General features: G+C 37.5%; 1 protein-coding gene across 1 annotated transcript in view; it reads right to left on the bottom strand.

Moving 5' to 3' along the window:
• The window catches only part of LOC106634040 (breast carcinoma-amplified sequence 4-like), a 341,807-nt gene that overhangs the window by 302,520 nt on the left and 21,495 nt on the right, over positions 1–17,792 (bottom strand). The window contains exon 4 of the mRNA XM_055102451.1: positions 14,050–14,157. Coding sequence (XP_054958426.1) covers positions 14,050–14,157 — 108 coding nt within the window. The remainder of the gene's footprint in view (positions 1–14,049; positions 14,158–17,792) is intronic.

Below are 17,792 nucleotides of genomic sequence, written 5' to 3'. Positions count from 1 at the left end.
TACATTGAATAGAAACTTCTACAGTAATGGAGAAGGACTCTAGGATCACGTGTTGGAGGTTTCCTTGAAAGCTACTTTTCTCCATCTCCATAGGAAGTTGCCTTCAGCTTCCCCAGCAGATGTTGTGGGAGGGAGTGAGGGAACCTTTAAAAGGGTAGGAAGCCATCCCATTACTGGGTATATACCCAAATGACTATAAATCATGCTGCTATAAAGACACATGCACACGTATGTTTATTGCTGCACTATTCACAATAGCAAAGACTTGGAACCAACCCAAATATCCAACACTGATAGACTGGATTAAGAAAATGTGGCACATATACACCATGGAATACTATGCAGCCATAAAAAATGATGAGTTCATGTCCTTTGTAGGGACATGGATGAAATTGGAAACCATCATTCTCAGTAAATTATCGCAAGAACAAAAAACCAAACACCGCATATTCTCACTCATAGGTGGGAATTGAACAATGAGCTCACATGGACACAGGAAGGGGAATATCACACTCTGGGGACTGTGGTGGGGAGGGGGGAGGGGGGAGGGATAGCATTGGGAGATATACCTAATGCTAGATGACGAGTTAGTGGGTGCAGCGCACCAGCATGGCACATGTATACATATGTAACTAGCCTGCACAATGTGCACATGTACCCTAAAACTTAAAGTATAATTTAAAAAATAAATTAAAAAAATAAAAATAAAAAAATAAAAGGGTAGGAAGAACACTATGGGAAATGCTCTGGGATTTTTAATTATTAAGTACATACATGCTAATGAGACTAGTGTCCAGTTGTTATGATCACTGATGTAATACATCGCTGATGTAACACTGATGCAATTCTGAGTGGCCTCTCAAGTCTTTAAGATTACTTTTCTGAAGTCGCTTGTGCAGTGATGTCATATCCTCAGATGAATGACAAATTTGAACCAGGCTTCTCTATTTCCAGTATGCTCATTAGGCTTCATTATTTTTTCTAATCTATAGAAAGACACAAACACCAGGCTGCCCTTCATGCTGCATTTGCTCGCTCTGTAAATGGCATCAAGAAGACGTCAGGTTGCCCTTGCACAGACCTGCCAATCACTCCTGAGCCTACGCCTTCATATCCAGTAACTTTCTCAAAATGCTTTTCAACTCGACTTACTCAATATTTCTCCAGTTCTTCCATTTCTTGTTTTGTCAAGGCCACTACCTTGTTCCAAGCCACCACCATCTCTCACCATCGCAGCTCCTGCGTTCCTACTCCTGCTCCAATTTCTCCACTAACAATCAGAATAAATTTCATCTTGTTCCTTCTCTGCTTAATACCCTTAAGAGCTCTCTATTTCTCTTAGCATGAAGTACATTACTACCCTTTGCTCATCCTAAATAATAGTCTTGAAAACCTGGCCCCTGCTTTCAGCACAGGTCTCTTAATGTTATTGCATTTCTGCCTCAAGAGCTTGGCATAAGTGGTTCTTCATTTCTGAAGTGACCTCCTCGACTTTGTCTAATTAACTCTTTTCAACATTTCAATGTTCCCTCAAATGCCACTTTCAGCAAGAAGACTTGCACCTCTTTCTTTTACTCAACATGACTTATTACAACTGCAGTGTAACAATTTATCTGCCATGCGTGTTTGAGGCCTGTCTCTTCTTCTAGACTATTAGCCCCTGAGAATCACATCTAACCTGGACCGGGTATTTTTAAAAGGCTTGTTGTATAAATAAGAGAAGGTTATGGAGAATAAAGAAGGATTTGGACAGAGAGACAATGACACATCATGGAACAGTGTTAAGGGTCTGCTTTAGGTTGAAGCATAATTTAGAATGACATCTGCAGGGTGTGGCGGTTGAGACAAGTGAGGAAGGGTTGAGTGAGTGAGTGTATTAGAGCAATAACAGAGCAAGATAGTTAAAAATCTGTCAACAAATATTAAACTGATGGAGCACAGGATTTAAGAAAAATGAATAGCTAAGAAAAATTCTGTTTCTGGTCTCATATGTTTTTGACTTAGTAGTATATGTAGATACATAAATTTGGTGTAGAAACTTTAAACTTTATTTCAAGTTAGACCAGAGCAGATAAAACTGTTGAAGAAAAAGTGATAACATCTCTGTTTTTGAGACTGTGTTTTAAACATCTATTGATCCAATGCAGAAATAAGTACAGTGAAATCAATAAGAAAATAAAAATTGCTCCCAAAGAAAGGAGATAATGATGATTAGATTACCTATTTACCTACAGACTGGTTGATTAATATAAACTCATTATTAAAGTTGTAAATACAAACGCTACTAATCTTTTTTCTCTCAAGTAGTATTTTTTAAATAAATAGATACAAATAGTGTAATTGACTTTCAGGTTGTCATTTCTAAAATGATATGCATAAAAACAGATTATTTAAAAGAACACTCTCGTTGATGTTAGATTAAAAGTGTATTAATTGCCTACACCAATGATATTTTATTTAATACTAAGAAAATGCTGAGTTGGTTATCAAATTATTTAGGTATTTATTGTTAGGAAACTAATTTTACTGGAACAGCTGATGTTATACATTCATTTAAGAGAGCCATAGGACAAGCAAACACTCTACCAGATGTTTTGTGTCAAAGCAACCGGGTTTTGTTTTAGCTGAGCCCAGCAACTCTTCCAGGGTGTCCTGGAAGATGACATCTCGTGTAGGGCAATATATGAAATCAGGTGTTGAGCACAGAGGGAGTACAATTTACTGTAAACAGTTTAACAGTCTCAGCAAAAAATGTCTCATGAAGAGAAAAAAATTCAACCAACCTCTCCTTGCAAGAGGGTGTCAATAACTTCAGATGATAAATGCTTGCCTGTCTTTAGACTTCATGCCATTTTTGTGCAGGCTTTGGGGGATTTATAAATGGGATTTTAAACTCACTTTTTGCATCTTGATGTCAGAACCCTTAAGCCCCTCTCCCAGAGTCACACATCTACATTGTGGGGCAGGGAGGAAGGAACATGGCTAATCTATATGACTGTTTAAATTTCCAATGGCAGTGAGAATATTCAAGGAAATAATTTTGTAGATTTCCTTTTCCATCCCTTTAATTTGTATGGTCCTCCTTCTCTACTGTTCCTTACTTCAATCTCAGGAAAATGCCTGAAAACTGACATCTATCCAGAACATGAAAGCACCTCAGGCAGTCAAGCTATCAAGCTGTTTACATGGTGACAGTAGCTATCCAAATACCACTAAAAAGCTATCATAAGTTATTGTGTCATACTGTAATTCTACTTTTTATGGGGGCATTGAGCAATCTGGCAAGAAAATCACAGAAGATAATAATGTATTTATGTTACTCAGTCTGGCTCAAAATTACAGCTGGCAGTTAGTAAATATCTTAGCTTATTTGTGTAACTCTTTCTGGAACTCTCCAAACTCACAACTGTAGCAGTAGTGAAGTAAAAAATGTACCCACAATTAATTTTCTAAACATTTCGGGAGATTGGAAGCTCAGAGTAAAATGAGCAAGAAAATTTTTTTAAATTGCATATTTTGAGTTACTGAAAATAATTTTATATGTATCAATGTAATCTTTCTCCAAATAACCTCTGTTCATAGTCTAAATGAGAAGGAATTTTAAAGTTTATTCAGAAAGAATGTAGACATGTGCTTAGGTATATGTTTTATTATAACATTATTTTCTCTTTAGGAATATACAGGAAAGAAGGAACAGTCTAACCCTTAAGCTGTTTCTGTAGCACAGAGAAAAGGCAGCAATTCATATGCCTGATCTGTGTATAGGAGGTTCATAAAGGATTGTTATAGGTTAAATTATGGCCCCCAAAAAGATATGTTTAATCCTGCACTTGGGAATGTGATCTTATTTGGAAATAGGGTCTTTGCAGATGTAATCAAGTTAAGATGAGGTCATTAGTGTGGACCCTAATTTAATAAGACTAGTGTCCTTATAAGAAGAGAAAAGACAACAAGAGGTATGCACAGAAGTTGACGTGCAGATACATGGGGAGAACACCAGACGACAACCAAGGCAGAGATTGAAATGACGCATCCACAAACCAAGGAACACCCATGACTGCTGCAACATCAGAAGCTAAGAGAAAGGCCCAGAATAGACTCTCCCCTGGAGCTGTCAGGCACTTTAATTCATGGCCCCGAAGACACCTCAATTTTGGGCATCTCACCTCCAAAACTGTGAGAGAATTTCTGTTCTTTTTAGCTACCTGGTTTGTGGAGACTTGTTTTGGCAACTTTAGGAAATGTGAACAGGGTGTGTCTTTAGAAGCAACACCCATAGGAAATTAGAACAGCAGAATTGGGCAAGGAGAAAAGAAATGGAATACAGCCGCCACAGGGGCTCAGCTGATCCCAGGAGGAGCTCGGGCTGCAACGGCCCTTCAAAGTTGCCCCAGTGGAGGACAGGCAGCCAGGCCTTGTAACCCTGAGCACTCCCTGGATGGAAGCTACACCAGCATGTTAATCTTCCAGCCCAGAACAATGCCCAGAGACTATATTATACTGAAACATTTTGACACATACATTTTTTCAAGGTAAAGAAATTATTTTCTTTTTCTTAGTTTAAAAATAATTTTGTTGTTATTTGTGATTCTCAGATGTCCTTAAAAAAAAAAAAAAACTTTACAACAGATAATTGAGGAATCCGTCTCTAGGCCCATATCTTAAGTGTGATCCTTCAGACCCCACCGTGAGCAATAAGGCTGTACTTGGCAGATCTCACAAGGGACACTGCCCTCCACACAGGAGACTCCATGCACAACCAGTGCATTTCTGCTTCCAGAGGGAGTTGCAGTCAAGGATCAGCCCCACCTCAACCCCACCCTCCCCACCACCACCGCCATCCCAAGACCTCCTTATCAGAACTGGCCTCTGCTGAGACTACCTTATCCAGGAGACTTGAAGATACCTTTCTCCACCAGAACCCAGTACTCAGGAGTTTTTCTCTCCTAGTACTTCTCCCTCCCTTTTGTGTAGCCTCAGGGTCCATAAAATGCCAGGGGCCTTTGTCTGGGGCTCTCTCCATCTGCACGGGCACACCTGGCTCACACAGTCACACAGGTGAAAATGAAACACAAGAATATCTTGTTTCAGGCCTCTTGCTTATATGATTGCAGTGAGTGAGTAAGGGCTTGACCATTACTTTCAGCTGGGCTCTTTGTTTTGTTTTGTTGTTTTGTTTTGTTTTGTTTTTAACCTGGTCAATTTGTTTTAATTGGAACACAGATTTATGGAGTACATAGTGATGCTTCAATGCATACAATGTATAGTGATTCAATCAGGGTAATTAGCATATCATCATCTCAAACATTTTTTCTTTGTGTCCGGAATATTCAACATCCTTCTAGCTGTCTGAAAGTATATATGATGGTTAACTATAGTCATCCTACAGTGCTATAGAACACCAGAACTTATTCCTCTTATCTAGCTGTGCTTTATTTGACCACCTGGCAGCTCAGCTGTCTCTCGAATACCTCTCAGCTCTTGACAGTAACAGAGTTTACCAAATTCTTTTCTTGGATGTTTGAAATGATAATATGATTCTTCTACTTTAATCTGGTAGTATAGTGAATTGCATTAATAGCTATCTGAATGCTGAATTATATTTGCATTTGGGATAAATCTCAGTTGGTCATATGCATTCTTTTAAAATACAGGAAAATTAGCTTTTTCTGTTGTATTATTTAGACTGTTTACCTCCATATTTATCAGTGAGATTGATCCATGGTATTGTTTTATTTAGCTTAGTTGAATCTTTCTCTCTGTACAGTCTCGTTTTGGTGCCTTTTACACGCAATAGTCATTTCTCACTTGGTCCATGTTCTCAGATAAGTGAAAGAACATGGTTATTAGAACTTTTATTATGCAGTTGTGTTTGATGTTCAGGTACATTAATAACGTGGGATATTGGCTTTCATTTTTGATTTTCATTTAAAAATATCTGAGCATCTTTTTACTTTAATGGGGAGGTTAAACCATCGTTTTCTTGAGAGCTGAACCTTTTAACCTATATTTTTCAATTTTTGCATTTATTATTTATGTAAATATTATTGTTTCCTTCCTCTTTCCTTTTTTTTCCAGCATGTTTTTTCTTCATTTTTCTATTTTTGTCAGGATTTCAGTAATTAAATATAAGATTTCTATTTTTTTCCAATTCTCTTTATATAATAAAACTTTCACTTCAGCCTATATTTTTCTACTGATGTTGAAAATTAATCAGTATCCATGATCAACTCATCAAATAGAAACATGCTTTTACTTAGCATCACAAAAGCTGTGTAGAATTATTTGGAGCTTTTTTTTTTTTTTTTTTTTTTGAGACGGAGTCTTGCTCTGTCACCAGGCTGGAGTGCAGTGGCACGATCTCGGCTCACTACAATCTCCACCTCCCAGGTTCAAGCAGTTCTCTGCCTCAGCCTCCTGAGTAGCTGGGATTACAGGCACCCACCACCACACCCGGCTAATTATTGTATTTTCAGTAGAGACAGGGTTTCACCATCTTGGCCAGGCTGGCTGGTCTTGAACTCCTGACCTCGTGATCCACCCACCTTGGCCTCCCGAAGTGCAGGGATTACAAGCATGAGCCACCACAGCCAGCTTATTTGGAGTTTTTATTGGAGAATTTTTTTCTATTATTCTTTGGCCATTTTAAAAATCCTTTCTTAACAACTGCAATAGACTTCATACCACACAGTGTCAACAATTACTTGCTTTGTATAAAGACTTTAAATCTCAATGCACTGTGTTCTTTGCCATGTACCCCTTTCTGTATTCCATGATATTCTTTTTCTTTCACTCCTTTTATGTTTGGTTGCATTCTGTGATTTTTTTTTTGTTCCTGCTTTTGTTTTCAGGCAGTGTATAAATGGGAGGTAAATTTAAGATTCAATACACATTTCAATTTTTTATACAATTTAAGTGACAATTTGCTGGAGTACAGCATTGTGAATTGTCCATAAGCCTGATACAAATTAGAAAATTTCACAGTGCAAAATATATGTGTATGTGGATATGGGCAATAGAAACCCTCATGCACTGACTTTGGAAAGTAGACCAGTGTAGTCATTCTGGAAAACTGTCTAGCATTATTTAGTCAAGTTAATTGTACAAATAAACTATGACCAAGTAATTCCGTATATATATAAAACAGTGAAAATTCTACATAGGGCCAAAAGGAGATGTGTATGAGTAATTGTCCACAGTATTATCTGTTGTAGTATTCAACTAAAGGCAAATAACACACAATGGAGTATCAGGAAGAAGAGACAGCATGTAGAAATAACCAAAAACATAGACTTTAAATATGTCCTGCTTAGTAACAAGCAAGGTAGGGGAATGAGATATATAATACAAATGATGCACATGAGAATTCATTAAAATATCTACATAAAAATATATATAATTTTAAAATACACAGAAAACATATCAAAACAATGGGAAAGAGGTAAGTAAAAGGACATGGTTATTAGAACTTGTTATAAGGAAATTGTTTCAGGTCCTATTATATTGAAGCAGACTCTAAGACAAGAAACCTCGTGCAAGTGTGATTGATCAAGGATGTGCTTCCAGAAGAAACCATTAAGAGACGGGAAAAAGCAGGATAGGAAAGGGTCAGAAACCAACTGAGGGTGTGATTCTAGATAAGATCCAGTCATAACTAACCCAAAAGGATGGATACTTCCAGTGCTATGTTTAATAGCAGTGGTGAGGGAACATTGTTACCTAGTTTCTGATCTTAAAGGAAGAGTATTTAGTCTCTCACCATTTAATATGATGTTATCTGTAAATTTTTTTGTAGTATCCCTTATAAGGTTAAGGAAGTCCCTTTCTACATCTAGTTTGCTTAGAGTTTTTTTTTTAATCATAAATGGATATCGACTGTCAAATTCTTTCTCTCCATCTATTGTGATGATCAGCTCTTCAGAGTATTCATATGGCCTATGACATTGATTTGTTTCCAAATGTTGAACCAGCCTTGCATTCCTTGGATTAATTGCATATGGTTGTGATGCATAATCTGTTTAATATTTGACTTTCAAATATTTTGTTTAGGATATTTATGTCTAGGGTTTGTGAGGGTGATTGAAACGTAGTTTCCTTTTCTTGGACCGTCTTTATCTGGTTTTGGCATAGGTTAATCCTAGCCTCATAGAAGTAGTTGAGAGACATTCTTCTATTTTCTGAAAAGTGTGTATAATTAGTATGATTTATTTCTTAAAACATTTGGTAGAACTCACAGTGAAATTATCTGAGCCTAGAGTCTTCTTTTCTAGAGGGCTTGTACAAACAAATACAATTTATTTGATTAATATATGATAATTCACCTTATCCAATCCTTTTTGAATTTTGGCAGTTCGTCTTTCAGCGAATTGGTCCATTTCATCTCAGTTTCAAACATGAGATCTAGAGTTGTTCACAGTATTCCATTAACATTCTTTTAACATCTATTGGATCAGTAGTTATGTTCCTTCTTTTTTTTGTATTTTCAACTTGTGTCTTCTTTTTGTTTTTTCCCTCCCCTGGAAGCCTGGCAAGGGGTTTATCAAATTTATTAATCTTTTCAAAGAAACAGCTTTTGGTTCTGTTGATGTTCTCTATTACTTCTGTTTTTAATTTATTGATTTCTTCTCAAATCCTTATTAACTTCTTACTTTTGCTTGTTTTAATTTGCTCTTTCTCTAGTTTCTTAAGGTGGATGTTTAGGTGCTTCTCTCTCCTGAGTTTGAACAAGTCATTTGTTTTGTGACCCCAATTTTTTCATGAGTTCAATAAAAGTCATTAATTTGCATACAGTTTGTCTGTTTTTTTCGTGTAGTATGGGTGGAAATGACTCTCTTTCTAGCTTTATATCTCCTAATGGAAACTGAAAGTCTAGATTTTGTCTTACCATAAAAGATTACCTTTGGCCGGGTGTGGTGGCTCACGCCTGTAACCCCAGCACTTTGGGAGGCCGAGGCGGGCGGATCACGAGGTCAGGAGATCGAGACCATCCTGGCTAACACGGTGAAACCCCGTCTCTACTAAAAATACAAAAAATTAGCCGGGCGTGGTAGCGGGCGCCTGTAGTCCCAGCTACTGGGGAGGCCGAGGCAGGAGAATGGCGTGAACCCGGGAGGCGGAGCTTGCAGTGAGCCGAGATCGCGCCACTGCACTCCAGCCTGGGCGACAGAGCAAGACTCCGTCTCAAAAAAAAAAAAAAAAAAAAAAAAAAAAAAGATTACCTTTTTGACTGTATTTTATTGAAGTCATTTCACATCTCTGACATGATTTCTTGATAGGGATAGTTTTTTTAATATAAACCATCTTTTCTTTTAAAAATAAAACCTACCTGAAATAGAAAAATGTATTTTAAAAAATTTCTATTATCACATCCTATTTATTCAGAGACTTGAAGAAAAAGATTGTGAAAAATATTTTCACAACAACATTTCCAATAAGAAACATTGAACGTGTTTTAGAGTATGATACTTGTTTTCGTTCTGGTGTATGCATTTGGTTAAACAAATAGATATTTGTTTGCCTGATTATGTGTTTGCTGTAGAACATTATATAATCAAATAAGTTTATTTTGAAAACTTAAAGATCTAACACAATAAAAACATTGAGTTAATTGCCTTTTTTCAAGATTTATTTATTTATTTATTTATTTTTGAGATGGAGTCTTGCTCTGTCACCCAGGCTGGAGTACAATGGCTCGATCTCAGCTCACTTCAACCTCCACCTCCCAGGTTTGAGCAATTCTCCTGCATCAGCCTTCCAAGTAGGTTGAACTACAGGAGCGCATCACCATACCCAGCTAATTTTGTATATTTAGTAGATATGGGGTTTCACCATGTTGGCCAGGCTAGTCTCGAACTCCTGGAGATAATTTTATATCATTGTTTTAATTTATTTCCATACATAAAGTGCTCGGTGTTTACTTTTTATCTGGACCCACAACTATGTATTTTATTACTATTTTATTTCAAATCTGCCTTAAATTTTGCATAAAATTGTATATCTTACATACCTTTAGCTTTTTCTTTTATGTAGCTTTTCTTCCTTATTCCTTTTTTTTTTTTTTTTTTTTGAGACAGAGTTGCGCTCTTGTTGCCCAGGCTGGAGTGCAGTGGTGCAATCTTGGCTCACCACAACCTCCGCCTCCCAAATTCAAGCAATTCTCCTGCCTCAGCCTCCTGAGTAGCTGGAATTTCAGGCATGCACCACCATGCCTGGCTAATTTTGTATTTTTAGTAGAGATGGGGTTTCTCTGTGTTGGTCAGGCTGGTCTCAAACTCCCAACATCAGGTGATCCACCTGCCTCAGCCTCCCAAAGTGCTGGGATTACAGGCATGAGCCACCACACCTGGCCTCTTATTCTCTAATTTGAATATCTTCAGGGTATTTTATGAGTCTTCTCAAAAACTTAATTTGTTTTAAATGAGATTTCAAAACTGTTTTTAGATGTACTTATCAATTTCACACTATAAATGTTTTATTATCAATATATTACTTTTAATTCTTTACTAATTTCTTCATCCTTCAGAGGTCATTTATGAGGATTATAGAAATAAATCCTGCATATTAAAATTATTGAAAATAAAATATTAAAAAATCATAAATGGTTAAGAATTCTTAAAGTAAATGCAGTGTAATGACAATTCATTTATTTGTCCCAATTTTATTTATGTGTTTTTTAATCTTCTGTTTCTGAAAGTTTACCTAATATTAGTAAGTATTTTTGAGGAGAAGGTGAAGAGAAATAGAAAAGAGAAGTTTTTTTTTTGGCAACAAATATTTATTGAACAATAAAATGCAAACAATGACAATAAACATTTTATGCACATGGTTATTTCCCTTTGAAGACCTCATTATGAACAGGCATATGGAGGGAGAAAAGATCATTGTAACCAATTATTTTGGAATTAGGATGTGTGTTTAAAGAAATGAAGTGTGCGAATAATCCTGAGATGAGCATTTAGGGAAAATGTGATTACAATTTATCCCTATAACTTTACAAACTACATTTATTCCTATTGCATTTTAAAAGTAATGGTGTGCAATTATTTCCATCTGACAAGCATGGATTAATGCAAGCCAAACATAACCTCAAATACAACTTGCTATTTACATAAATAATTTTAAATAATAATTTTCATTTAGAAAATAGGTGAATACGAGACTTCACAAAAAAATCACTTCTTTCTCCATGGATATCTGAATAGTAGAAGAAAATCTGTCTCAAGGTTAATTATGTTTTCAAAATGAAATAATAGTGGAATGTTTTAAAATGTTAAAAAAAAAAGAGGCAAAGGAGAGAAATGGCTTCATGGAGCTTTGAAGCTTACCATCAGAATCTGCAGGAAAACCATTGTGTACAAAGCCATTCTACCAAAGTGGCAACCTACACTATCTCACATATTCCCCGTTTTCACTACCATGCTTTAATTTTCTCCATAAAATATATCACAGCTGTCATAATATATTGGCAGCCTAATGTAGTGATTAAGAACACCCCATAGAGCCTCCTAGATGCACGTACTTTGATTTTTAATGTGAGTGAAAGAGGACACATCTGAGGAGCAGAGAAATGAAGTGATCAGACTGCTATTAGAAAAGGATCATTGGATGCTCTGTGAGAATAGCGGTACTGGGGCAAAGGCAGAAGCAAAGCGACCAAGCAAACAATGTTGCAAGCAAGAGGTGATGGAGATTTGGAGCTGGCAGTGGCAGTGGAGGTCTCAACAGTGGATTCCATCTCTAGCATCAGAAGCAAAGACAACAAACAGCCTTACAGAGACTGTTCAACCAGCTCCCACAATCACAGAAGAGCAGATCCCTGTGACAAATCTCTTTCTTAATAAATGGGAGATGGAGAAGCAGGTGTGGGGGACAGTGAGAAAGAGTAGTGGGGAGGGAGAGGGAATATATCTCCCACTGGTTCTACTCTCTGATTGGATCCTGAGTGATACAAGTAATTAAGTATGAAAAAAAGATTTCAGCAAAATTTAGGAAGTGAAATAAAAATAAGCTAATTGCTGACTCGTTGGGACTCTGGAAGTCTAAAGGAGATGGAAGAATTGGGCATGGCTGGCTGAGATGGATGGATGGATGGTGGTGGCACTTAAGGAGTCATACTGTGAGAGAGGTGGACAGTTTACAGAGAGAGACAGGTCCCTATTTGAACACATTGTCTGATACTATGGGATGTTCAGGTGTCAATATCTATTAGAGTGTTGTATACAGAATAAAAGGGCAAGTTGGAAAATAAATATTCTAAGGGCTAAGAAAAGAGGCAGGAACAAAATGGCATCCAGAAGCCAGAGATACAGGATTTAAAGACAGAGTGGTGAGCAGTGTCAGTTTCAGCAAAGGGTTTAAGTAAGGAAGAAACTGAAAACGCCAAGAGTTAAGGAAGAGCAGTCCCCAAAATGGGTGCTAAAATGTCTTGTTTGTGATTTTAGGTGTATTACTTTTCTTCTCAACTGGATTGCATGGATCTTAAATAGAAAAAAAAAAGAGGCTTATACTCTGTATTTCCCTTGGGTATCAGCATAATGCAAAACACATACAATGTGCTCAATATTTTAGACTTGATAACTGCCGTGTAACTCTGGGCCCCTTCTTGTACTTTTCTGCATTACTTTTTCTTTTCTTTCTTTTTTTTTTTTTTTGGTAGAGATGGGGTCTCTCTCTGCTGCCCAGGCTCGTCTTGAACCCCTGGGTGCAAGCAATCCTACCACCTCAGCCTCCCAAAGTGTTGAAGTTACAGGTGTGAGCCACCACCCCCAGCCTGTGTTGCTTTTGTTTTTGCCTTGCTGTGTCTTATTTCCCACATATACTCCTGACCTTTTGATTTTATCTTTCTACATTTGCAAGTTCTTTTCCAATTTTTAAGCAATGTATTTTACCACTGAATACTCCAACCCTAATAGTCTTTCAAGAGCTGAAGGCAATGTCAAGAATTTTGTTTCTAACAGTAATTTTTTCTTTTGTCCTTTCAAGTAAGCCATTTTATAAGTTTCAGTGATTCCACACAAAATTCAAACTTATTCTTCAGGGAATATTATGAGGCATAGTACAGATTTTCTTAAAATATATTGACTAAATTTTTATATTTTCTTATGAAATTGAAATCAAATACTATACAACGATATTATTAACAATAAAATACTATGTTAAGCATGAATTCTATGTACTAAGAAACTGTTGTAAATATTTATATGTATTATCTCATATGCTTCTTGTTACATCTCCAGGAAGATACCGTCTCAAAGCATAGATTAGCAAAATAAGGGACGGGTTAAATAAACTTTCTCTAATTCACAACTAGTAACAGTTGAAAAAAAATCACCGAATAAAGTCTTCTGACTCCAGAACCCAAAATATATATTGTCATCCATATGAATGTGTATTTCAAAATAAAAAATAACTGTTTTGGAATGTATGCGAAAATCATGAATCAGTTGACAGAATAACTTGTATGGTACCAATAAAATTTCTATTCATTGGAAAAAAAATTTATTATCATTAGGAACACAATTGAATTTTCTACAAAGGTGAAACATATATTCCACATTTCTGAGATAAAGTAAATTGGATCACAGTCCTTGATACCCTCAATAAAAAATATAATCATTTTAGATGCTAAAATCTGAACAGTAACCAAAATTTTCCCTGGCTACAAAATACATCTTTCAAACTACTTACCAAAACTTTTGAAATTCCCGAGTAATGCACTCACCTTTGTAGATTAGAATATATCACACATAACAAACGGTGTGTAAATGTTGAAGGAATGGAGATGCAGGTATTCAGAGAAAGGGCAGAGTGAATATGTACTTGGAAGGAAAACTAAGGAAAATAACAAAGAAGAAAAGTGAGGGTGAAAAAAAAAAAAAAATGAAAATTTTCCCTGGGGAAATTGGAAAGACCAACACTTGTTCTCCAGTTTCTGAGAAAACGTGAAATGCAAACACACAGCAGCTGGGATTATTATCCATAGATGCAACCCAAGGATCCAGAAAACTGGGCTGCATGACAAGGACACAGACACTTTTTAACGGGACTGACCTTAATGCTGCATCTTCCTCCTTCCTCGACAACTGTGGACTGCTGCACAAACTTGCAGAAGCAAATACTAAGGTATGCGATTCATTAGCCACACCATGGAGGCCGCAACTAGAAAGAGAATCCAGAGATAATCACTTGGTTAACAGTATAAGGATGTGATCCTTTGAGTTAGTCTATGGACAACTTATAAAATAGGGCAGGATAACATGGAAGTATTATTGGTTCCTAACACCTTGTTGTTGGCTATTGTTTTAACAAAAATGACCTCCTTCAAAGGAAGCAGTGAGAGTTCTGAAGAAGAAAGTGAAGGTTTCATTTTGGAAGACTAATCAATGTCATGTGGAGTCACACTAACACTGAGCCAGAAATTATCATCAGCCAACTGTGACCATCAATGTCTCGTGTCTCACTGAAGATAAAAATCATTGGGAAAATTAGTTCCTACAAGTAAGAAGGGTTAAAGTTGGTACAAATTTCTAAATCAAAATTTGGCTAAGAAGAAAAAGAGAAATGTCTAAAATAGGAAACACCTTTGAGCCAGATCTGAGCACAATGGGCTACTCCTTTTGTCAGTAAATAATCAGAGCAAAAGATAAGCCCAAGATGAGGACGGGTGAGAGGATGCAGCTGGGCTGTATCTTGCTAATGCCTCAGGGAGGCTAGTCAATTTCATTGTAAAATGCAGTCCTCCATGGGAAGAACCTGATGAGGGGAGAACAGAGCTGGGCTTCCTGCGTTTCATATCATCAGCCATGGAAGGAAACATATCAATAAAGCATCTTCTCTAAAACCTTATAAGGAAAGTTTTGCCATGCTATTTTGCCTATTTATTTTTAAAAATTTCTTTTATTTTTTAGTAGAGACAGGGTCTCACTGTGTTTCTAAGGCTGGTTTCAAACCCCTGGGCTCAAGTAATCCTCCTGCCTTGGCTTCCCAAAGTACTAGGATTACAGGCATCAGCCACCTTGCCAGGACTATTTTACATGGTTCCACGTTTACCTTCTTTCTGGAACAAAAGTCTTAGAGATGTCCCATCCGTCATCAATCTATAATTACCCTGACCTACACAGCACTGTTATGGTCAGTTAATGTCCAGCAAAAGTGTATATCCTCTCTTCTATAATGTAGTGTTGTTCTGAATCGAGTGTAGAGGCTAGATTTTGTCTCTAGGTTATGAGCATGTGACTGAACAAAAGTGATGCAAGCCACTTTTTGCTCTGCCTCATAAAATGCCCCACTTGCCTCTGCCCCAGCTGTTTTCTCTCTCTGTTCCCCCAGGGTGACCTTAGAAGCCATTTCTGAAATTGGTAGCATCCTCTACTCCCACCCCCGCCAACACCAAAGCCACAAAGTCTGTGTGAAGAGGGATACCTTGCTGACCTAGTCAACCCTCCCAGTATTTTAAGTGTACAGTAAATTAACTTCTCTTGTATCTGAGTCATTCATGACCAGGGGGTCAATTTCTTAATGGATTTAGGCCCTGAACTGATAGAAACACATACAGCAACATGACACCTTAATGTCATGACACGGTGTACAACTGCCTCTGTGTCTTGATCGTCAGTGGGAAGATTGCCAATCCTGGCTTTGTTTCCGTTGTGATGGGGCCTCTAACTACCAGCACAGGTAGTTAGAGATGATATTGCATTGAAGACATTGAGAAAGGCTCAGGGGGGTCATTTTAGAAAGATTAAAATAGCCTACAGGATGGGCAGGTGTTCTGTTCCTCGACTCCCATAAACTAGAGTTATTAAAACCAATGATTATCATTAAGGACAACTCTCCAACCCAGGGGAGTTGGCAAAAATCATCTGGCTTCACTTACAACTATTTGGTTTCCTGCTTTCCAGTGACTTTGCAGAATGACCAATTAGCCCTGTGAGAATGTAACTGGAGATATAAACATGACAGAAACGTTCGAGAGATACCTTTCATTTTCTTAAAGTTAAACATCCCTTTTTGGTCCCAGCAATATCATGCCAGCCATTTTGGTCTCAAAGGGAGAGAGGTGGTTTCACTGGCCCCTAAAAAAAGCACTTAGCTGCAGCCACAGTGTGTATAATCACACTGTCTGATAATGCCTTTTTTCTGTCATTTTTCCTTTTTCCTGTTCTTTCCTGCATTCCTTCTCACCCCATTTGGTTTTAAAATTTGCTTGTGATGCAGTCCCTCTAACCTCATCTATAAATGAAAAAAAAATTGAAAAATGTCTCAGTGTGTCAGAGCATTGCTATAAACTGGGGCGCTTAACATGGGTGTATTTCACTCCTCTGCCAAAATCCCTGCTGCTATGGCTGCCGCTAATCAAAAATTGCCTAACCCAGTCAAAGATGCCCTGCTTCCTATGATCCCCATGTTTGGGTCATCAAAACACACAATCCCCCTTTTTGAAAATTTTAACATCTCCCCCAAAGAACTTTACCTTAGGCCACCCCATCACATATCTCAGCCGCTTCAAAGACTGACAACTTACTCAAGAGGGTTTCCTGCTTGATGAAACGTAATGTCTGCCTCAAAGCATGGGACACGTGGACTCTCTTTCCCTTGTTCTGTGCTAATTTCACAGTAGCAGGATCGATTTTAGAATGATAGGATTGTGAAGCTTAAAGGGATCTTATAAATCATATAGTACAACTCTCTCTGGGGTCTAGAGGTTAAATGACTCACTTGAGGTCACCAGATTAAGTAGTGGCAAATCAGATACATTAACCCAAGGTTCTTCGTCCCCTGCCTCACTCTTTTCCCTGTGCTGTGCTATGAAGATTGATAGTACGAAACCCCACACAGTTTAAAAGAGATTAGGTCGAAGATCAGTTCTCTGCCGGAGCTGCCCTATTCCCAAGATTAATCAGGGTGTTCTTTATGTAGTTTTTGTGTCAGCGATGCCACACAGCTCACTTTATGCAGTTAGATTGTCATGTTTCTCTTGAATTTAGTTTCCAGCTGGAAACCTAGGAAAGTCTCAGCCCCAGACATTCTGGTGTGTCATCTAGCATGCCACCACTTTATAAGCACATGGCTAGTAATGCATCAAGAGAAAATTTACGGGAAGGAGATGTTTAAAAATGTAAATCTATGTGCCTATTAGAATAGCTAATATCCAAAATATTGACACCAAATGCTGGTAAGAATGTGGAGCAACAGGAACTCTCATTGCTGGTGAGACCCCAAAATAATACGGCCTCTTTAGAAGACAGTTTGGCAGGTCCTTACAAAGCTAAACTTAGGTTTACCATATGATCCAGTAATTGTGCTCCTAAGTATTTACCCAAATGAGTTAGCCACACAAAAGCCTTCAGACAGATTTTTAAAACAGCTTTATTCATAATTGTCAAAATTGGAAGCAACCAAGATGACTTTCGATAGGTGAATAAGCAAATCATGATATGATCTATGCAATGGAATATTATTCAGTGATAAAAGGAAATGAGCTAAGAAGCCATGAAACTATGTGGAAGAACCTGAGGTACACATCACTAGGTAAAAGCAGCCGGTTCAAAAAGGCTATCTACTGTATGATTCCAAGGGTATGGCATTCTAGAAAAGACAAAATTATAGAGACGGTTAAAAATATCAGTGGTTGTCAGGGTTTCGGCGGGGGCACGGTTGGTGAGAAGGGAAGACTGGAGCAAAAGGCATTTTTAAGGTGGTGAAAGCATTCCATATAAAATGAATGGTGCATACGTGATATTATACACTTGTCAATATTCACAGAACTGTGCAACACAAAGAGTGAACCTTAA

This window comes from Pan paniscus, chromosome 17, assembly GCF_029289425.2.
Source record: "Pan paniscus chromosome 17, NHGRI_mPanPan1-v2.0_pri, whole genome shotgun sequence".
Taxonomy (NCBI): Eukaryota; Metazoa; Chordata; class Mammalia; order Primates; family Hominidae; genus Pan; species Pan paniscus.
The sequence above is the reverse complement of the archived record's forward strand: the minus strand, read 5'-3'. Positions and strand labels throughout refer to the sequence as shown.